The 22,838-nt window shown below is 38.5% G+C and overlaps 1 protein-coding gene across 1 annotated transcript in view; it reads left to right on the top strand.

Moving 5' to 3' along the window:
- Positions 1-22,838, top strand: part of ADAMTSL3 (ADAMTS like 3) — a 370,467-nt gene that overhangs the window by 201,524 nt on the left and 146,105 nt on the right. The window contains exons 10-14 of the mRNA XM_060005339.1: positions 11,179-11,290; positions 14,343-14,481; positions 15,607-15,657; positions 16,343-16,547; positions 21,684-21,831. Coding sequence (XP_059861322.1) covers positions 11,179-11,290; positions 14,343-14,481; positions 15,607-15,657; positions 16,343-16,547; positions 21,684-21,831 — 655 coding nt within the window. The remainder of the gene's footprint in view (positions 1-11,178; positions 11,291-14,342; positions 14,482-15,606; positions 15,658-16,342; positions 16,548-21,683; positions 21,832-22,838) is intronic.

The following is a 22,838-nucleotide window of genomic DNA, read 5'->3' as shown; positions in this document are numbered from 1 at the left end:
TATTAGAATTTATTATTAGTATTTACTTATAAGTATTTATTTTATTATTAATAAAAAGGATTATCCTTTTATATATCACGAGGTATGATTTTTTTAATTTCAATTTTATTTTATTTATTTTCTACATACAGCAGTTTCTTATTAGTTATTTTTTAAAATAAATATTAATGTATATATGTCAATCCCAATCTCCTAATTCATCACACCACCACACACACCACCCCCCACTGCCCCCGCTTTCCCCTCTTGGTGTCCATATGTTTGTTCTCTACATCTGTGTCTCTGTTTCTGCCTTGCAAACCAGTTCATCTGTACCATTTGTCCAGATTCCAGATATATGTGTTAATATATGATATTTGTTTTCTCTTTCTGACTAACTTCACTCTGTATGACAGTCTCTAGGTCCATCCACATCTCTACAAATGACCCAATTTTGTTCCTTTTTATGGCAGAGTAATATTCCATTGTATATATGTACCACATCTTCTTTATTCATTCGTCTGTTGATGGGCATTTAGGTTGCTTCCATGACCTGGCTATTGTAAATAGTGCTGCAGTGAACATTGGAGTGCATGTGTCTTTTTGAATTATGGTTTTCTCTGGACATATGCCCAGTAGTGGGATTGCTGGGTCATATGGTAATTGTACTTTTAGTTTTTTAAGGAACCTCCATACTGTTCTCCATAGTGGCAGTATCAATTTACATTGCCACCAACCATACAAGAGGGTGCCCTTTTCTCCACACCCTCTCCAGCATTTGTTGTTTATAGATTTTCTGATGATGCCCATTCTAACTGGTGTGAGGTGATACCTCATTGTAGTTTTGATTTGCATTTCTCTAATAATTAGTGATGTTGAGCAGCTTTTCATGTGCTTCTTGGCCATCTGTATGTCTTCTTTGGAGGAATGTCTATTTAGGTCTTCTGCCCATTTTTGGATTGGGTTGTTTGTTTTTTTAATATTGAGCTGCATGAGCTGTTTATATGTTTTGGTGATTAATTCTTTGTCCGTTGATTTGTTTGCAAATATTTTCTACCATTCTAAGGGTTGTGTTTTCATCTTGTTTATGGTTTCCATTACTGTGAAAAAGCTTTGAAGTTTCATTAGGTCCCATTTGTTTATTTTTGCTTTTATTTCCGTCACTCTAGGAGGTTGGTCAAAAAAGATCTTGCTGTGATTTATGTCAGAGAGTGTTCTTCCTATGTTTTCCTCTAAGAGTTTTATAGTGTCTGGTCGTACATTTAGGCCTCTAATCTATTTTGAGTTTATTTTTGTATTTGGTGTTAGGGAGTGTTCTAATTACATTCTTTTACAAGTAGCAGTCCAGTTTTCCCAGCACCACTTATTGAAGAGACTGTCTTTTCTCCACTGTATATCCTTGCATCTTCTGTCATAGATTAGTTGACCATAGGTGGGTGGGTTTATCTCTGGGCTTTCTACCCTGTTCCATTGATCTACATTTCTTTTTTTGTGCCAGTACCATATGTTTTGATGAGTGCCACTTTGTAGTATAGTCTGAAGTCAGGGAGCCTGATTCCTCCAGCTCCGTGTTTTTCCCTCAAGATTGCTTTGGCTATTCGGGGTCTTTTGTGTCTCCATACAAATTTTAAGATTTTTTTGTTCTAGTTCTGTCAAAATGTCAGGGGTAATTTGATAGGGATTGCACTGAATCTGTAGATTGCTTCGGGTAGTATAGTCATTTTCACAATATTGATTCTTCCAATCCAAGAACATGTTATATCTCTCCATCTGTTTTTGTGTCATCTTTATTTCTTTCATCAGTGTCTTATAGTTTTCTGAGTACAGGTCTTTTACCTCCTTAGGTAGGTTTATTCCTAGGTATTTTATTCTTTTTGTTGCAATGGTAAATGGGAGTGTTTCCTTAATTTCTCTTTCTGATCTTCTGTTGTTAGTGTATAGGAATGCAAAAGATTTCTGTGCATTAATTTTGTATCCTGCTACTTTACCAGATTCATTGATTAGCTCTAGTAGTTTTCTGGTGGCATCTTTAGGATTCTCTATGTATAGTAGCATATCATCTGCAAACAGTGACTGTTTTACTTCTTCTTTTCCAATTTGTATTCCTTTTATTTCTTTTTCTTCTCTGATTGCTGTGGCTAGGACTTCCAAAGCTATGTTGCATCAGAGTGGCGAGAGTGGACATCCTTGTCTTGTTCCTGATCTAGAGGAAATGCTTTCAGCTTTTCGCCATTGAGAATGATGTTTGCTCTGGGTTTGTCATATATGGCCTTTATTATGTTGAGGTAGGTAGGTTCCCTCTATGCCCACTTTCTGGATAGTTTTTATCATAAATGGGTGTTTTATCAAAACTTTTTGTCAAAAGCTTTTTCTGCATCTATTGAGATGATTGTATGGTTTTTATTTTTCAATTTGTTAATATGGTGTATCACATTGATTGATTCGCGTATATTGAAGAATCCTTGCATCCCTGGGATAAATCCCACTTGATCATGATGTATGATTTTTTTAATGTGTTGTTGGATTCTGTTTGTTAGTATTTTGTTGAGGATTTTTGCATCTGTATTCATCAGTGATATTGGTCTGTAATTTTCTTTTTTTGTAGTATCTCTGTCTGGTTTTGGTATCAGGGTGATGGTAGCCTCGTAGAATGAGTTTGGGAATGTTCCTTCCTCTGAAATTTTTTGACTGAGTTTGAGAGGGATGGGTGTTAGCTCTTCTCTAAAAGTTTGATAGAATCCACCTGTGAAGCCCCTGACCCTGGACTTTTGTTTGTTGGAAGATTTTTAATCACAGTTTCAATTTCATTACTTGTGATTGGTCTGTTCATATTTTCTATTTCTTCTTGGTTCAGTCTTGGAAGGTTATACCTTTCTAAGAATTTGTCCATTTCTTCCAGGTTGTCGATTTAATTGGCATAGAGTTGCTTATAGTAGTCTTTTATGATGCTTTTTATTTCTGCGGTGTCTGTTGTAACTTCTCCTTTTTCATTTCTAATTTTATTGATTTTAGTCCTCTCCCTCTTTTTATTGATGAGTCTGGCTAAAGGTTTATCAATTTTGTTCATCTTCTCAAAGAACCAGCTTTTAGTTTTATTGATCTTTGCTATTGTTTTCTTTGTTTCTATTTCATTTATTTCTGCTCTGATCTTTATGATTTCTTTCCTTCTGCTAACTTTGGGTTTTGTTTGTTTTTCTTTCTCAAGTTACTTCAGGTGTAAGATTAGCTTGTTTATTTGAGATGTTTCTTTTTTCTTATGGTAGGATTGTATTACTATAAACTTCCCTCTTAGAACTGCTTTTGCTGCATCCTATAGGTTTTGGATCATCGTGTTCTCGTTGTCATTTGTCTTTAGGTATTTTTTGATTTCCTCTTTGATTTCTTCAGTGATCTCTTGGTTATTTAGTAACGTATTGTTTAGCCTCCATGTGTTTGTGTTTTTTACTTTACTTTTTTTTCCCTGTAATTGATTTCTAATCTCATAGCATTGTGGCGGGAAAAGATGCTTGATATGATTTCAATTTTCTTAAATTTACTGAGGCTTGATTTGTGACCCAAGATGTGATCTATACTGGAGAATGTTCTGTGTGCACTTGAGAAGAAAGTGTAGTCTGCTGTTTTTGGATGGAATGTCCTATAAATATCAATTAAATCTATCAGGTCTATTGTGTCATTTAAAGCTTTTGTTTCCTTATTAATTTTCTGTCTGGATGATCTGTCCATTGATGTAAGTGAGGTGTTAACGTCCCCCACTATTATTGTGTTACTGTTGATTTCCTCTTTTTTAGCTCTTAACATTTGCCTTATGTATTGAGGTGCTCCTATGTTGGGTGTATATATATTTATAATTTTATAATATGTTTTTATAATATAATTATATATAAATATAATTTATAATATAATTTTATAATATATCTTCTTGGATTGATCCCTTGATCATTATGTAAAGTCCTTCCTTGCCTCTTATAACATTCTTTATTTTAAAGTCTATTTGATATGAGTATTGCTACTCCAGCTTTCTTTTGATTTGCATTTGCAGGGCATACGTTTTTCCATCCCCTCATTTTCAGTCTGTATGTGGCCGTAAGTCTGACTTGGGTCTCTTGTAGACAACGTATATATGGGTCTTGTTTATGTATCCATGCAGCGAACCTGTGTCTCTTGGTTGGAGCACTTAATCCATTCGCATTTAAGGTAATTATTGATATGTATGTTCCTATTACCATTTTCTTAATTGGTTTGGGTTGCTTTTTGTAGATCCTTTTCTTCTCTTGCGTTTCCCACTTAGAGAAGTTCCTTTAGCATTTGTTGTAGAGCAGGTTTGGTGGTGCTGAATTCTCTTAGCTTTTGCTTGTCTGTAAAGCTTCATCGAATCTGAATGACATCCTTGCCAGATAGAGTAATCTTGTTTGTAGGTTATTCCGTTTCATCACTTTAATATATCATGCCACTCCCTTTTGGCTTGTTGAGTTTCTGCTGAGAAATCAGCTGTTAACCTTATGCAAGTTCCCTTGTATGTTATTTGTCATTTTTCCCTTGCTGCTTTTAATAATTTTTCTTTGTCTTTAATTTTTGCCAGTGTGATTACTATGTGTCTTGGCATGTTTCTCCTTGGGTTTGTCCTGCCTTGGACTCTCTATGCTTCTTGGACTTGGGTGGCTATTTCCTTTCCCATATTAGGGAATTTTTGACTATAATCTCTTCAAATATTTTCTCGGATCCTTTCTTCTCCTTCTGGGACCCCTATAATGTGAATGTTGGTGTGTTTAATGTTGTCCCAGAGGTCTCTTAGGCTGTCTTCATTTCTTTTCATTCTTTTTTCTTTATTCTGTTCTGTGGCAGTGATTTCCACCATTCTGTCTTCCAGGTCACTTATCCAGTCTTCTGCCTCAGTTATTCTGCTATTGATTCCTTGTAGTGTCTTTTTCATTTCAGTTATTTTATTGTTCATCTCTGTTTGTTTGTTCTTTAATTCTTCTAGGTCTTTGTTAAATATTTCTTGCATCTTCTCGATCTTTGCCTCCATTCTTTTTCCGAGGTCCCTGATCATCTTCACTATCATTATTCTGAATTCTTTTTCTGGAAGGTTGCCTATCTCCACTTGATTTAGTTGTTTTTCTGGGATTTTATCTTGTTCCTTCATCTGGTACATAGTCCTCTGCCTTTTCATTTTGTCTGCCTTTCTGTGAATATGGTTTTCATTTATAGGCTGCAGGATTGTAGTTCTCCTTGTTTCTGCTCTCTGCCCTCTGGTGGATGAGGCTATCTAAGAGGCTTGTGCAAGCTTCCTGATGGGAGAGACTGGTAGTGGGTAGAGCTGGGTGTTGCTCTGGTGGGCAGAGCTCAGTAAAACTATAATCCACTTGTCTGCTGATGGGTGGTGCTGGGTTTCCCTCCTGTTGGTTGTTTGGCCTGAGGTGACCCAGCACTGGAGGCTACAGCTCTTTGGTGTGACTAATGGTGGACTCCGGGAGGGTTCACGCCAAGGAATACTTCCCAGAACTTCTGCTGCCAGTGTTCTTGTCCCCGTGGTGAGCCACAGCCATCCCCTGCCTCTGCAGGAGAACCTCCAACACCAGCAGGTAGGTTTGGTTCAGTTTCCTATGGGGTCACTGCTCCTTCTACCTGGTTCCTGATGTGTACACTACTTTTTGTGTGCCCTCCAAGAGTGGAGTCTCTGTTTCCCCCAGTCCTGTCGAAGTCCTGCACTTAAATCCCGCTAGCCTTCAAAGTCTGATTCTCTGGGAATTCCTCCTCCCATTGCTGGACCCCCAGGTTGGGAAGCCTGACGTGGGACTCAGAACCTTCACTCCAGTGGGTGGACTTCTGTGGTATAATTATTCTCCAGTTTGTGAGTCACCCACCCAGCGGTTATGGGATTTGATTTTATTGTGATTGTGCCCCTCCTACCATCTCACTGTGGCTTCTCCTTTGTCTTTGGATGTTGGGTATCTTTTTTGGTGAGTTCCAGTGTCTTCCTGTCAGTGACTGTTCAGCAGTTAGTTGTGATTCTGATGCTCTCGCAAGAGGGAGTTGGCACACGTCCTTCTACTCTGCCATCTTGAACCTCTGTTGTTCCTTTCCCAATGATTTTAAGTTATTTTATTTATGATTTTTTTTCGGTGTTTGTTTCCAGGAGAGGTTTTTGTTTTGGGGGTTGTTTTTTCCTGTAACGTCTTTTTTGGGTCTTGGTATTAATTTTACACTAGGTTTATAAAACAAATTGAGAAGTATTTCCTCTGTTCTTACTTTCTGTAACAGTTTGTGTGAGATTGCTATTACTTGACTAATCAGATGTTTTATTCCCTTATGTGTCAGTTTTGTTTCAAGGAATTTGTCTATTTCAACTAGCTTTTTGAAAGTTATTGGCGTAGATTTTTTATGGTATTGTCTTATTTCTTCATTGTGTGGAGAATCTGTAGCAAGTGTTCTTTCTCATTCCTAATTTTGATTATTTGTCCCTACTCTTTTTTTTCCTTAATCAGTCGTGTTGGAGGTCTATCAATTTTATGAGACTTTTCACAGAAATACCCTTTGGCTTTATAAACCACTTTAAAGTAGATTCATTCTTATATCATTAATGTTTGCTCTTATCTTTATTGTTACCATCTCTCTACTTTCTCCGGATTCAATGTTATTCTTCTTCTAACTTTTTTTTATATAAATTTATTTACTTATTTATTTATTTTTGGCTGCATGGGGTCTTCATTGCTGCACCCAGGCTTTCTCTAGTTGCGGCGAGTGGGGGCTACACTTTGTTGCAGTGCGTGGGCTTCTCATTGCGGTGGCTTCTCTTGTTGCGAAGCATGGGCTCTAGGTGCACATGCTTCAGTAGTTGTGGCAGGCAGGCTCAGTAGTTGTGGCTTGCAGGCTCTAGAGTGCACGCTCAGTAGTTGTGGCACATGGGCTTAGTTGCTCCGTGGCATGTGAGATCTGCCTGGACCAGCGATCGAACATTGGCATTGCCAATGCCAATCCCCTGCCTTGGCAGGTGGATTCTTAACCACTGCACCACCAGGGAAGTCCTTTTCTAACTTTTGGGGATGGCTGTTTAGACCAGTGATTTTCATCCAATTTTTCCATAACATATGCTTTTAACTCTGTAAATTTCTCTCAAAGTATGCTTTAGATTTTTTTCCACAGAGTTTGATATGAAGTCTTTTTCTTCATCATTCAGTTAAGTGGTATTGTAATTTCCATAGTGATATATATGATATAGTGATATAGTGACTTATAGAATATTAGAAGTGTAGCATCCAAGTATGTGGGAATTTTCAAGTAATCTCATCATTTTATACCTTAATTTTACTATAGTCAAATAACATTATATTATTTTAATGTTTTGAAATTTGTTAAAACTTAATTTGTGGCTCAGAATGTAGCAGATTTTGGAAGACTATGATATGTAGTCTTCTGATGTTGAGCACAATGTTCTACATATGTCAATTAGGTCATATTTATTAATGGTTTCATGCAACATTATAGCCTTACTGATTTTTGTCTGCTTATTCTGTTAGTTACCACAAGAGACCTGGTAAAACTACCACTATGACTGTGCATTTGTCTATACTTTTTCTGTTTCTTGTCAATTGTTGAATTATATATTTTGAGGTTAGGTGGTTAGGTACACTCACATTTAGAATCATTACCTCTTCTAATGACTTGACCTCTTTATCATTGTGAAATATTTTCTTTCAGCACTTTGAAGATATTACTTCATTGTCTTCTGGCTTCCATTGATTCTGTTGAGAATTCAGCTTTTAGTCTTATTTTTGTTCCTTAGAAGGTAATGTGTCTTTTTTCTTTGCCTTCTTTCAAGTGTTTTCTCTTTGTTTTTGGTTTTCATCAGTTTGACTCTGATATAATTAATAACTTTCTTCTGCTTGAGGTTCCTGGTGCTTCGTGGATCTGTAGCTTGATATCCATCATCAGTTTTGGAAGATTTTCTCATTTATGACCTCTTCAGATATAGCTTCTATCTTATTCTCTTTTTCTGGGACTACAATTATACCTTTATCTCAAATGTCTAATTTCCATTTTCTTTTTATCTGTCAGTTTGCTAATTCTCTGAATAGGTGTATATAATCCAGAAGTCAGCAGATTATGCCCAGCAAGCTGACCAACTGTCTTTGTAAATGGAGTTTACAGCTACCCTCATTTATTTATATATTACTTGTGGCTGCTTTTGCACCACACCAGCAGAGTTGAATAATTGCAACTGAGATAACGTGGCCTGAAAACTCACTTTTACTATCTGGTTCTTTAAGATAATATTTGATGAACCCCAGTCTAGTCTACTAAGTCTATTCATTGAGAGATTTATTTAAATTATTTTGCTTTTTATTTGTACAATCACATTTTATTTTTGTTATAGTTTCTTTGTTTCTGGTGAAATTCTCCATCTTGTCATTTAATTTCTTGAACATTTTAGTCACAGTATCTTTGTCTAAGTTTTCTTAAAAACAGAGCCTGAGGCGAAAGCTATGTGCTAACACATGAATTTTGACCATGGGAATAGAATGAGGTGTTGCTAGGCCCTCAAGCCGGGAAATAAGACATGAAGCCAAGGCCAGAGTTACAGGAAATGGTAGTGGTATACTTACACTTTTAAGTTTCTATCAGTTAATGCCCATATCTGGATTTCCTATTTTTCTGATTATATATCTATTTTCCCACCTTTTCAGTTGGTGTTAAATTTTATCTTTGTTGTATATCTAGGGTTAAAGTTTTGCTGCATATAGTAGAGGAAAGATTATAGATACCATTTGAGACTGGATTAATTATTGCTTCTAGAAGACAGATTAGCAGCTAATCACCTTCATCCAAGGGACTGAAATAATTTGAATCTGGGCATCACTCCCTTTGAAAACTGGAATATTTCCAGTATATTTTTTTGGCTGCATTGGGTCTTCTTTGCCGCACGCAGCCTTTCTCTAGTTGTGGTGAGTGGGGGCTACTCTTTGTTGCAGTGTGCGGGCTTCTCACTGCAGTAGCTTATCTTGTGGCAGAGCACAGGCTCTAGGCTTGCAGGCTTCAGTAGTTGCAGCATGTGGGCCCAGTAGTTGCTGCACATGGGCCGTAGAGCACGTGGGCTTCAGTAGTTGTGGTGCACGGGCTCAGTAGTTGTGGCTCATGGGCTCTAGAGCACAGGCTCAGTAGTTATGGTGTACAGGCTTAGTTGCTGTGGCAAATGGGATCTTCCCAGACCAGGGCTTGAACCCGTGTCTCCTGCATTGGCAGGCAGATTCTTAACCGCTGCGCCACCAGGGAAGTCCTTTCCAGTCTACTCTTATTCCTAGGATACAGCTTTCTGGGGTCCCAGCTGGGAGCCTGGGCTGTTTACCAACACTCCTCACCTTGGTGGGCCTGGAGCTCCAGGTTTTGCTGCCTCAGCCACTTGAGTCTGACAGGCCTGCTCAGCTTCTCAGCTGCTCAGTTACCACTTGTAAAATGGAAAATGTCTTGAGCAGAAAGGTGGTACTAAAGGTGGTACCAAATGTCATGCTCACATGTCTGGGCTTCCTTTGTGTCTGGGATATTGGCCTTGCACATCCTCACTACTACGGTTGTTTTCTGATGCCTTCAAGTACATTAAAAAGTATTCTATGCAGCACTTTTACTTATTCTCAGTGGGAGGATTCATCAGAAACAAACCCGTTCTTCCATAGCCAGAAGCAGAACTACTTAGAAGTCTTTTCTGTGCTATCCTCATCCCATCACTGTAACCCTTCCCCTCTCTCCCTCCACACACATCTCGTGTCTGGAATTTTTCACCATTTTATAATTTTACAATTTCTTTTTACTATTTTATAATTAAATACATCAAAGTTTTATTTTTTGGTCAACCCTTATTTAGATTTACTAATAAGTTTTACTGATTTATTTCACCATTACTGCTTCTTGCATCTCACTACTTTCTTGTGGATTTATATTACTTCTTTTTCAGTATATCCTTTCATAGTTTTTTCTTTTTCCTAGTGAGAGCTTCTGAGTGATAAAGTTTCTGTCATTTTGTGTCTGAGAAAAACTTTATTTCACTGATTACTGATTGATAATTTGATCATAGATTGTTTATAAGTTGACAGTTGATTAGCAATGAATAATTTGGTTGTAGAATTCTAGATTAAAAAACTATTGTCCCTCATCACTTTGAAGGTATGCTTTTCTTTTCTTGCATCCATTATTGTCTGTGAGAAGTCTGATGCCATTCTGATTCTCACTCCTTTGTAGGGAATCATTTTTTTTCTTTCTGATAACTTTCAGAATTTCTCTTTATCCTTGTTGTTGTATTTTTTACAATGTCTGCTCAGAACTTTATGAATATTTTTAGACTGAGTACTTCTGTTTTTCTTAAGGTCTAGGAAATTCTCAACAATGATGCAATCAAATATCACCTTTTCATTATTTTTTCTATTCTTTCTCTTGAACTCCATGTGATGCTGGCATTGGATCTATCTCCCACAGCTTAACCTTTGTTTTCCCTCTCTTTTTCTTTTTGTGTTGTGTTCTGGGACTTTTCCTCAATTCACTCATTTGTTCAGTCAGGAGGGAAGGAAAAAAAATGTAGGGAGAGGACTTGCTGCCTGAGTAAAATAACCTGAAAGTAAACTTACCTGTGTCTATAACTGCTTGCTCACTCTCAGTGGTACCCCTCCTCTATTTTAATTAGATACTGAAAGGCTTCTATGCAAACACCATGGATTTGTGTACATTTGAGTTTCTATAGTTGTGCTTTCAGAAGGATTTTTCAGAAGGATCTGCTTAAAGATGCTTAAAGATGTTGTTATTATAAACGTAAGAATCGCAGTTTGTGCCATGTTGTAAGCAAACCCAGATTACATTTCCTGTCTCATCTCCTGTTCTCATGGAAATTAAAATCAAATGTATTGGGAAGAAAAATAAAACTTAAATAAATAAACTAAAAATGCACCTACATTTTTGTGAGCTCATTCATAGGCATAGAATTATCTGGAAAAATGACTCCAAGGAGATTGGTCAAAGATCCTCTGAGATCCCATCTATGACAAATCTAATCGAAATGCTGTCACATCTTAAAATTCTGGGACTCTTCATGCACCAGAGTTCATTGTGATAGATGTGTTTGTCTACGTAGGTGACTTGTGTTCACCTGATGTTGAAAGATGTGGAAGGCACTAGCTCCTTGCATGCGAATATGTTATCAAAGTTGTCTCCGTCCAGACCAGGTACACTGCGGCCAAGGACAGCGTGGTCCAGTTCTTCTTTTACCAGCCAATCAGTCATCAGTGGAGACAAACTGACTTCTTTCCCTGCACTGTGACATGTGGAGGAGGTGAGGCACAGACTTTGTTCATGAATATTTAGAGCTCAGAGTTAGAAATGACACGTTTGCTTTTTTGAAGCTGACTTTAAAGTTAGCGTGGTACTACCAAATAGATAGCTAGTGGGAAGCAGCCGCGTAGCACAGGGAGATCAGCTCGGTGCTTTGTGACCACCTAGAGGGATGGGGTAGGGGGAGGGTGGGAGGGAGGGAGACGCCAGAGGGAGGGGATATGGGGATATATGTCTATGTGTAGCTGACTCACTTTGTTATCCAGAAGAAACTAACACAACGTTTTAAAGCAATTATACTCCAATAAAGATGTTAAAAAAAGAGTAGCATGGTAATTAGAGATGTGTAACCACACAGCATCTTACTCAGTGGCCTGGAATGCAGTGGTTTTAATGAATGTGCGTTTGCTTTATTCTTGAACATAGGTGAAAACTGGATGTAGAAAACACCCTTTACTTTGGGCAAAGAGCTGGAAACATGTTTGCATGTCTCTCATGGACTCCAAAATAAAAGCCAAGAGATAGGGGGGATTTTTAATTCTTACCCATCAGAAAAACAAATATCTCTTTCTTTTTAATTTATTCCCTAGCTCTCACACACAGAGAGACGTTCTCATTTGGACACCTAAGTTAAAAAAGAGAAGCTTTCCGTTCTGGGAGGGACATGTATAATGGGACTAAGCTTATTAGTTCAGTTGGTTCAGTTCTTGGGAGGAGAATAGATGTTTCTCATAGCTGGTGCCCAAGGAAAGACACGATCAGTCCTGCTGGAACCTTCAATGGAAGCTCCTGGCTGTGTGACTGTCCACCAAAGATAGCGTTGGCCGTAAGGACAGAAGGAACATTTTAGGCTCCTTTTGGGGGTCCCCCAATATCCTGCCACTTTCTGTACACTGGCAAAATTTCAATACATTTGTTCATAATGTAGGAAGGCAGTCTGCCTTATTTCTTTCTCTTTTAGATATCTCTGTACTGCTACAAAATTAAAGAGGAAAATTAATTGTCTCTCCCCAAATTATAAACACCTGTATGCTCCTTGTCTCCTCCTAGAAATATGTTTCCATTTAGAGCAAAGATTTTTTTCTTTAACTCAAGGAGCTGTAATCTCATTCTCTTATTGTCTTGGGGAAAAATAAAAACATACCCATAAAACCCACAAGGAAAGCATTACCAAAATTCAATTATGTTAGTAATCAAATCTACATGATTTGTGTTAAGTGGCATTTCAGGGTTTTTGGTGTAATCAGGAAAATTAGCTCGCTGGTCTCCAAGGTATTTGGATGGACTTTCCTGGTCTTGTCTGCAATCATCTATGTGGGATACTTGAGATTAGTTTGGAGAAAGTACCGAGATTGCCACTGTCATCTGATATTGCAGACTTTCTAGCAGATATTGGCACCCAAGTAATACTTTATTGACTCCATTTGGATTTTCGTTCCTGTGGTTTTGACCTTGCTTTTTATAATGCATACCAGTCTGTCCTTCCACACTCAGCTTACATTTAAGCCTCGACTTGTAGAAAGCTGTCTATTGGTTTATAAAATCAGATTCCTCTCAGCAATTGGGCCTTTAAATGTATTTTTAGAACTTTAGACCAGTTGGCTGAGGCTGAGAACTTAACTTTGGGGGTTTTTTTGTTTGTTTTTTTTGTGGGTGTTTTTTTTGGTGAAGAGCTCATTCTGGTTTTAAAAAATTACTTTTTTAAAAACTTAACATGACGCTTATGTAGTGACAGGAAACCTGGAATCAAATCTTTCAGGAAGTTAGAAGCATCATTTTGTGAGTTGTTTTTTAAGTTTATAGCACTCATCCTTGTGGAATGTTCACTTTCCTCAGAGACTGTACACATTGAATTTAATAGAATCAGGAATAAGTCTTCATTCCTTCTTCTTTGAAGGCTTATGAGGCAGAGGCAGATGTAGGCGGGGAGGGTTTTGTTCCTCTCTGTATAGACAATGCTTATTTTCCCAGTTAGAAAGTTCATTGTCATCAGGGGTACCCCTAGGTACCCCAGGACAGGAAATTAGTAAAATGTACAAGCAATGGAATATTATAAAAAAGAAAGAAGCAACAGTACAAGGGTGGTTCTCAGAAATGTAATGTTGAGTGAGAAAAGTAGAAAACAGAACAGGACTTAAAACACAGTATCCTTAATTTAGTCAAAACAGATACACACAAAACAAAATTACAGAAGACAGATGTATAGTTAAGCACATATAAACAATAAATAGATGTCTCTGGGGGATTGTAATGGGAGGGGTGATGGGAGAAGAGAAAGTATACGGAAACGAGAGCCTTGCACAGTGCCAGGATGAGGAGACGTGGCAATGAATAACTACTTTCTGTACCTGAGCTCCAAACATTTTCAAAGGCGTCTATTGTAACTTTTAGTTATAAGTGCTAAGAGTCACACAATCAGTTCAAGTAGTCATTCTCCATCTTGGCCACCCATGGTAGTCATCTTAGAAGAACCTGAGAGTCTTTTTTAAAAAGTCTTTTTTCTGCTGCTGCTGCTGCACCAAATCACCTAGCATCTGTCTAGAGATTTACAATTTTAACAGAGCTTTGACGCACGTGATCTTATTCGCTCCCCACAACAACTCTAAACCTAAAGTAGTTCGGGAAACTGAAAATAGCACTCAGTCCAATCGTTAGCTCTCCATAGGTGCTTTGGCTAAAGAGCCTTACGCCCCCTTGGGATTAAGCAGTGGGGATCTGCTGCTTCTACTACCCCGCAGCCTGGGAATAAAGGAACAACTTTATTTCTTTGGTCTCAACGCAATCATGGCAACAGAAAGCACCCGCTCCTTCCACTTTGACCAGTGGAAATGCTGATTTCTTGGCTGCAGTGCTTCTGATTTAATTGGACCAGGAAGGGACCTGGGCGTTGGTGTAATAAAAGCCTCCCAAGTGGTTCTGTTATACGCCCAGAGTTGAGAACCACTGAGTTAAGTTTCTTAAAGAGGAATAAAAAAGTGTGTGCCAAGTGATAACTTTGCCAAGTAAACCCCGAATGGATGCGATCTTCAGACTTTCTTGTTCTGCTGCTTTAGGGTATCAGCTCAATTCTGCTGAATGTGTGGATATCCGGTTGAAGAGGGTGGTTCCTGACCATTATTGCCATTACTACCCTGAGAATGTGAAACCAAAACCAAAACTGAAGGAGTGCAGCATGGATCCTTGCCCATCAAGGTTTGCATAACTGCCCATACCCTTCTTCCTTTAAAAAGAAACAAATCAACTGCAGCTGGGACTGACCCACCGTTGCCAGGCAACACATTGCCACGGCGTGACCTTGAACGTACACTGGTGGCGGGTACCTGTCTTCACATTTATAACCGTGGTCAGTAGGAATTAGGCTCATCAGCTTACTCAGTCTAGTTCTCTCTTGCGGGCTATGTGTCCATGTGCTGTGATCTTTGACTGTTTATAATGAACCTCTTTGAGCATCTCTTGCACATACAGCATGAACGTTCTCTTCATCCAAGTACAGTGTCTAGTCCATCCGACAGCCGTAAATATCAGTAACTCACCATGTTAGCTTTTTAAACTGGGTCACCGGTCACCACGTTTTGACTTTTGAAGTGTACACATTAAGTTCAGTATAAATAATGCATGGTGCAAGGAAGTGAAGAGTTTTAATGCCAGAGCAGTAAAGCTATGCATAAACTATCCTGCTGCATAATTTAGTACCTGATGACTTGGATTGTCTGGGGAAGTTTCCTGGCTTTAGTACAGTATCTTAAAATAACAGCATACTGTCAAGTCCCAGAATCCCCCACTTATCTGCCAGCTGGCTAAGGCAGAAGTGTGCAAGTGGAAAAGGAAGCATTCTCAGTGGATTTCACTTCCTATCACGAAGCAGTGTATGTCCGGTAATCCCAGGTGTATGTAATTATTAATAGAGGCCTTTTCAAAAGGCAAATTCTGTGAAACAAAATGGTTTTCTAAAGATCCTGCTAATATGACAGTGTGTTACTGTCATTAATATATTTTATCAGACTAACCTGCTAAGATGATAAAAGGGAATAAATAGATTTATCTAAATTAAGAGAAACTCTTTCCTTTGATGAATACATATTACTAGTTCCATTGTCTACATTTTCATATAGAATTGGGGATGTCGTGTGTCAGAGATTTTCCTAAAAATTAAGGAGATCGTGGCTGAATTTGGGGGGAAATGGTTCATAACACTCGGCATATTTAGTTTTTAATTTGAAAGAGCTCTGTCTTTTGGGATGTCACACCTGTACTAGTCAAATTAATAAATGCGTTAATTGATTAGAAATTATATTCTCACAATGATTTCATTTGTAGTGATGGATTTAAAGAGATCATGCCCTATGACCACTTCCAACCTCTCCCTCGGTGAGTTACAGGTTTCCTTTTTCTTTCTGTCATATGCTTTAAGTAATTTGCAAGGAACTGTAGTATCTGTAGCAATAGACTAAAATGTAAGAGGGACAGTTATTAGACCTTTCACAGAGAGATAAGGGAACACAGACTTCAAGTCCATAATAAGAAAGATCTTTCTAAGAATTATATGGAATAGGCTGGCTCAGAGGGTGATGTTTTCTGTCACTGGAGATGTCAAGCGTATCTTGATAACTGGGTATTATAGAGGGACCTCAAGCATTGCAATTGATCAGAAATCTGCATTCCCTTTTATACCTAGATGACTAGGATGGTTCTTTCCGACTTTGAGATTCTGTGATTCCCTAGTCCATTGGTGTTTTATAGTTTAGAGACTGTTTGAAGATGCGTTCACACTCTATAGTTTAATTTATTTGATTCTCACAATGGCCCTGTTGTGGTAATACATGAGGGCAGGTGTCTTACTCCCATTTGACAATAACCTTCGGGTCAGAGGAGTTAAGTACCTTGGGACTGCAGATTGTGTGTAGCAGTTAAGATTAAAGTCTTAAGGTTCCAATTCTGTGCTCTTTCAACTGAACCACAACTGTTATCCCAAGGCTGTACTTTTTGCAATCAACTTTGCAAACTTGAAACAAGCAACAAATAAATAATGTGTTTTCGTTTGTTTGCTTTTGAGCTGGGAACATAATCCTTGGACTGCGTGTTCGGTGTCCTGTGGAGGTGGGATTCAAAGACGGAGCTTCGTGTGTGTGGAGGAGTCCATGCATGGAGAGATACTGCAAGTGGAAGAGTGGAAGTGCATGTATGCGCCTAAACCCAAGGTTATGCAAACCTGCAATCTGTTCGACTGTCCCAAGTGGATTGCCATGGAGTGGTCTCAGGTAAGATTTGAGTACACGCCACTTTTTTTAGAAATTAGTTAATTTTAGGCTGCATTGGGTCTTGGTTGCTGTGTGCGGGCTTTCTCTAGTTGCAGCAAGCGGGGGCTACCCTTTGTTGCGGTGCGTGGGCTTCTCATTGCAGTGGCTTCTCTTGTTGCGGAACACGGGCTCTAGGCGCGGGGTTCCAAAGTGCAGGCTCAGTGGTTGTGGCGCACGGGCTTAGTTGCTCCGTGGCATGTGGGATCTTCCCCGACCAGGGCTCGAGCCTGTGTCCCCTGCATTGGCAGGTGGATTCTTAACCACTGTGCCACTGGGGAAGTCCCAAGTACACGCCACTTTTTAATTCAATCTCAGATTTTAATGATTATTTGCTATGCTCCCAACACTGTACTGGGCAACTTGGGGGAGGCAGAAGTTGTATATGAACGGGGTTCCTACTCCCAAAGAGCTTGGGAAGAGCCAGTTGGAGGACAGTGTAAGAGAGAACATTGCAGGCATCAACGCAGGTAAGAACAATTAATTAAGAACCATGGTACATCTGAACGGAACAGGCATTGGAGCAGAGTTGATCGGGAAGTCTTTGTTGCCCTTGTAGTGCTTGACCCATCTTTAAGATTTAACCAAACGAGAGCCTAGTGAAGACATCACTGTGAGGTAGGGCCAAGCCGAAACGGCTGAGCAAAGGCAGAAATGACACAGAATGACTAGATGTTGAAAAAGGCCCTAATTCATCTGGATTAAAGAGAGAACCCACGTGACTAAGAATTGGAAGATTGGGGCTTCCCTGGTTGCACGGTGATTAAGAATCCGCCTGCCAATGCAGGGCACACGGGTTCGATCCCTGGTCTGGGAAGATCCCACATGCCGTGGAGCAACTAAGCCCGTGTGCCACAACTACTGAACCTGCGCTCTAGAGCCCAGGAGCCACGACAAGAGAAGCCACCGCAATGAGAAGCCCGCACACTGCAACGAAGAGTAGCCCCTGCTTGCCGCAACTAGAGAAAGCCTGCGCACAGCAACCAAGACCCAATGCGGCCAAAAGTAAATTAAAAAAAAAAAAAGAATTGGAAAATTCAGATGGAGATGATAAAACTGACATTAGAGGTATGTTCTTAGTCTGGTGGTTACTAAGAAGCTTCGCTATTTTTGTTGAGGAAAATAAATGTAATATATTTTAAGTAATTGAGGCAATAGACTGATGCTGGGAAGGACCAGAGGCAGGCAGTCTATTTGGAAGCCATTGAGGTGTCAGGTGGTGAGAAAAGAGAAAAGGGCAACATCACAGAGATATAACAAGGCCTCGTGTTAGGTTAGCTTAGTTTCCTCTCTAGGGAGATGAGCAAGTAAACCTCTAGAGCAAATAAAGTGTAGTTGGATTAGTCAAAAAATTGCAGGTATTGGTATTTAATATTTTAAGCTTAAACTTTTAATTTGCTAGAGGGTGAGACATAATTGACTCATGTTTCTTTAGCTCTTTTGCGTGATCCCTACATATTTAATTCAACACACACACGCATTTATCTATTTATTTATTGAGTGTGCCAGCTGCCATCCTAGGGAGTAAATAAAACCTGCTTCTACCCACCCCCCCCCACCAAAAGCTCATAATCCAGTTGCAGAAACCATATACGCAAATGAACAGTTGTGACGCAGTGTGACGCTGCAGTGAGCTGTATGATGTCCTGTATGGCCGGCACGCAGAGGTGGGGTGATTCACTCTACTTGAAGGTGTCAGAGCAGGTTTCCGAAAGGAGGAAGCACTTGAACTGAAACTTGAAGAGTAGAGATAAGTGAGTTTTCTGGGTGAAAGGCCCGCTTCCAGCCCCAGTTTACAGATGCTATCTCATCACAGTCCTTTTCTGATATCCCTGGCTCAAAATCATCACCCCCTACTGCTTCATTTGTACTTAGTAGGGCGGTAGTTATCCATCCTTTTTTGTTCACGTACCAAAAGAAGTTTGGAAAATTACATACCCCTTCATATATATTTAGGTTGACATCTAAAATTTTTATCACAAGTTTAAATTAAAAAAAATCGAAGAATGTCATTTCTAACACGTCTTGAAGGCTGACATTTTAAAATAAAAGTGTTATAGCATTAAAAAAAATATGTCCAGTAGAATGTAAATGCCATGATGGTTTCTATCCTTGCCATCTTCCATTTTTAAAAAACATATGAACAAGCTCTTGAATAATTTGAATGTTTTGCATTATTTTCCCCTTGAACTCACATTTTTAAACCATTCCCCCCCACAGAATTTATCCTAATATAATGTACTTTTATGCTTTAAAGTCTTTTATTGGTTACCCTATACTACTTTTCTCTAAGAAAATACATGTAGCCATTGAAATTAATTTATTTTAATTTCCTATAGCCGTAAGGCTTTAAGTATTAGAAATGTTCCCCTGGATTAAGTTATTATTAAATTTAACTTTAGTACAGAACCAAAATAACAATTCAATGTATTTCGATTTCTCGTGAATGATTATTATACATAAAAAGTAAACTTTCCTTTGAAATGAGTCTTCCAAGAAGGCGAGTGGGGCTTTAAAAAACAGTCCATTGCCAGAATGAAACATGGGATCAGCAGTAATTTTATTCTTAATTTTGACTGTTGATTTCTTGTTTTAGTTCGTTTTGCACGTACACACTGGGAAGCCTTGTTCACATAAGTCAGTAGACTGAGACGGAAGGATTTTATTGTGGCAAGGTCGTTCGGTTCTTTGAACTCGAGTTATATGCCAAAAATCATATTGTGATCTCTCCTCAAAAATCAACATTACTTCTACAACCCGCAGAGCTTGTTTTCCACTCTTACAGGTCTTACCCATTTGTTTTGTGCTGTCTTTAGAGCTTTTATTACCACCCCCACCCCATCTATATCATGACTTTATTGTCACTTACAATACCCAGATGAAGGACTGTTAACCAACGCATCTCATTCATCCTTCTTGCCTCTTCATACTTTCCACTTTTTAAAAATCAAACGCATTCTCAGTGATGAGAATTTGCTATCATTAAGGATGTATTCCGCTTGAAAGAGGAGTTCTGGGAATGTCGTAAACACTGACCACATCATTGGGGTAAGTGTCCAGCTTCCTGAGAAGCTACTGAGGAAATAATATTCCTTTGGATTGACCAGTTCTAGGGTAGTTATACCTTATAATCATATTGTTTTCTTTCTCTTTGGGGCAGAATTTTTTTTCTTTCTTGGCCAGTATAAAATAGCCTCTTAAGATCACATATATTTCAAATAGGTGAATGTGGGAGTAGGTGAATCAGTTTCCCAGACGTCAGATATAATCTCAAACCTCACTAAATTCATTCAGTATTTGTTCAGTGGTCATAAGAGTGGCATGAGGGAATAAGAGAGGTTTCCTGCTATGCTGCTCTTCTTGGAGATGGGTCTATGCTGAAAAAGGCCTCCATATCCTCTGCAACTCATCTGTGACAATTGAAGAAGCACCCATGGACTCAGGAAAGAATCTTTAAGCTTTATGAAGCAGCGGTGAAGTCATTATTTTGACAACAGGAGGCTCTAGGAAGGATTTCCGCTCTGCCTCTTAGGAACTGCATGACCTTGAGCAAGGTCCTTAGGTGGTGGGCTGTTCATTTGCTCATCTGTTAAATGGGAGTGAAGCTGCTAACCTGCCAGTGTGTCAGGACGGTTAGTGAGATCACATCTGCAGAACAGTGTGTGTTCTCTAGCACATGCCCAAGGCTTCTTGACCTCTCCCAGGGGTGGATCCAGGATTGGTGGGGCCTGAAGTTTATACCATATGGAAATAACTTTTTAAAAAATCTATTTTATTCAAGTATAGTTGATTTACAATGTTGTGTTAATTTCTGCTGTATAGCAAAGTGTTTCAGATATATATATATATATATAAAATATTCTTTTTCATATTCTTACCCATTATGGTTTGTCACAGGGTATTAAATATAGTTCCACGTGCTACCCGATAGGACCTTGTTGTTTATCCATTCTATGTATAATAGTTTACATCTGCTAATCCCAAACTCCCAATCCATCCCTCCCCTACCAAGGAGGTGACTTTTTAAGAAGAAAGAATACAAAACACAAATATTGGGTATCTAAGTAAATGTTTATGTACAATAATGAAAGAAATTGTAAGAAATTACAAATTTTTTTAAGCTGACAACCCTAATGTGAACTCTGGACTTTAGTTAATAATAATGTATCAGTATTGGTTTATCAGTTGTAGCAAAGGTACCACACTAATGCAAGATATTAACAACAGGGAAAACTGTATGTAGCAGAAAGGGGGCATATGGGAACTCTCTGTACTATCTGCTCAATTTTTCTATAAACCTTAAATAGTCCTAAAAAATAAAGTCTTGATTTAAAAAAAAAACTACACACACATATACATACATATATGCTCACCAACATAATGTACATCAATTGAAAACAGATCCTGGATGTTCATGACATGAAAAGATTCCATTCATAGACAAGAGTACCTTCCAAATCATAAACAAATAATTCAAGAAAAAAAAATCCTGACAACACAAAGTTCATAAAAACTCAGAGAAAATAGCATCATGTTTTTATTAATTTTAAGTGCCTGATACATCTAGAATATATTTTTCCTAAACTTTTTGGCTGAATACTCTTCGATGGCCCTTTCACATGACAACAATTTTGGAAGATCAGTTTCTATACACAGAATAGAAGGATAATCCTCTAGCATGGTTGAGCAAAATTTGATATTTTTTTAAATTAATAGTTTAGAAAAGTTTCTTTTGTCTTCACAAATTGTTTTGGATGATGTCATGTGAATGTTTAATCAAATTTGAGAAAACCTGTATTAAGTTTCTTTCATATTTGCGTAGAAAGATTTCAGGGCACTTCAATTTTTCTTGCGCTGTGACCTCACCTGAAGTACTTCTCGAATGGAGAATGGGAAGGAAGCCTTGCAAGGGAGGGGCCCTGAAGCATAAGAATCATGGGAAATCAGCCTCCACCCCCTTCCTTACATGATGTTTATCTAACGGTCTTTTGTGTTTAACATTCATGTAGATTAGTGACTCTCCTGTGCATGAGACCTTAGTACCTTTGTGGATCTCTTCATGAACAAGAATTTCATTGGCTTCTCTTTTCATCTTTGAAGTGCACAGTGACCTGTGGCCGGGGGTTACGTTACCGCGTTGTTCTGTGTATCAACCATCGTGGACAGCACGTTGGTGGCTGTAATCCACAACTGAAGTTACACATCAAAGAAGAATGTATCATTCCCATCCCGTGTTACAAACCCAAAGGTAAGTTTGTGGTGCATTTTAAAGTTAAATCAAACGGTGTCTTCCAGCTCTCTTACTAATATTGCAGCATTTGAATTTCAACATACTAACTTTCTTATAAAAATTGTTTTACTGACAGATTACAGTAGACCCATCCACCTAGATAAGGAAGTTAGACCTATGTGACTAATTGGTCTGGAGAAGAAACTGAGCTCTTACTGATTCAGTACATATAGAATGGCTCCTGTCTAGGCTTATATTAACACTTCTTGGTGGGCATAAAATAATTTGATGCAGTCCCTGCTTTGAAGAAAAAGGAGAAGGAAAATTCCCACATGCCTTCCACCAGAGTGTACATTTCTTGAGGAAGGAACAATGCCAGCTTCATCATATGTCCTATTGCCTACCATGAATGAATGAAGACTTTCAGTTCCCAATCTAGATTTATAGGTGCACTTAGAAATTATTTTGTAGTTCCCACTTGTTCCACATGAATTAGCAGAAATGGGTAGCATCCATGGGTAAGGAAGTCTTGGCATCATCTTTTGGATGTATGTTCCTCTCTAGACATGATTATTTCCATATACGTACTTTACTAAGGTATCACCAGTCCTCGTGACAAGTATTTCCTTTTGGAAGTGGAAAAAGAATTACTCCCAAGTATCAGTGCCAAGGAGTCTTCCTTAGTACTTTGGAGAGGATGATAAAATTCTTCTTCATTATTTCTGGGTGCATTATTTACCCAAATAGCCTTATAGGCAACTAACTATTCAAAAAATACTTATTTGATGATGTCTGCCTTCCAGAAAAATCGCTGGTTTCCATGCAAAGTACAAACACTGATTATATAACTTCTTCAGTGAAGTCTTTTCTCCATATTTCTGCAGTCAGTGGTACTTTAATAGCCACTTTCTTAGTGTCTGTGATTTCCCTGGAGTAGTCCAAAATTATTTCCTTTCTCATTTCATAATTAGATTGTTTCTTTCTTCACATCTTAGGAAGCTTCAAAGGACAGAGAGGGGCACCAG

This window comes from Delphinus delphis, chromosome 2 (genome assembly GCF_949987515.2).
Source record: "Delphinus delphis chromosome 2, mDelDel1.2, whole genome shotgun sequence".
Taxonomy (NCBI): Eukaryota; Metazoa; Chordata; class Mammalia; order Artiodactyla; family Delphinidae; genus Delphinus; species Delphinus delphis.
Note: the sequence above shows the minus strand (reverse complement) of the source record. Positions and strands in the feature narration are given on the sequence as shown.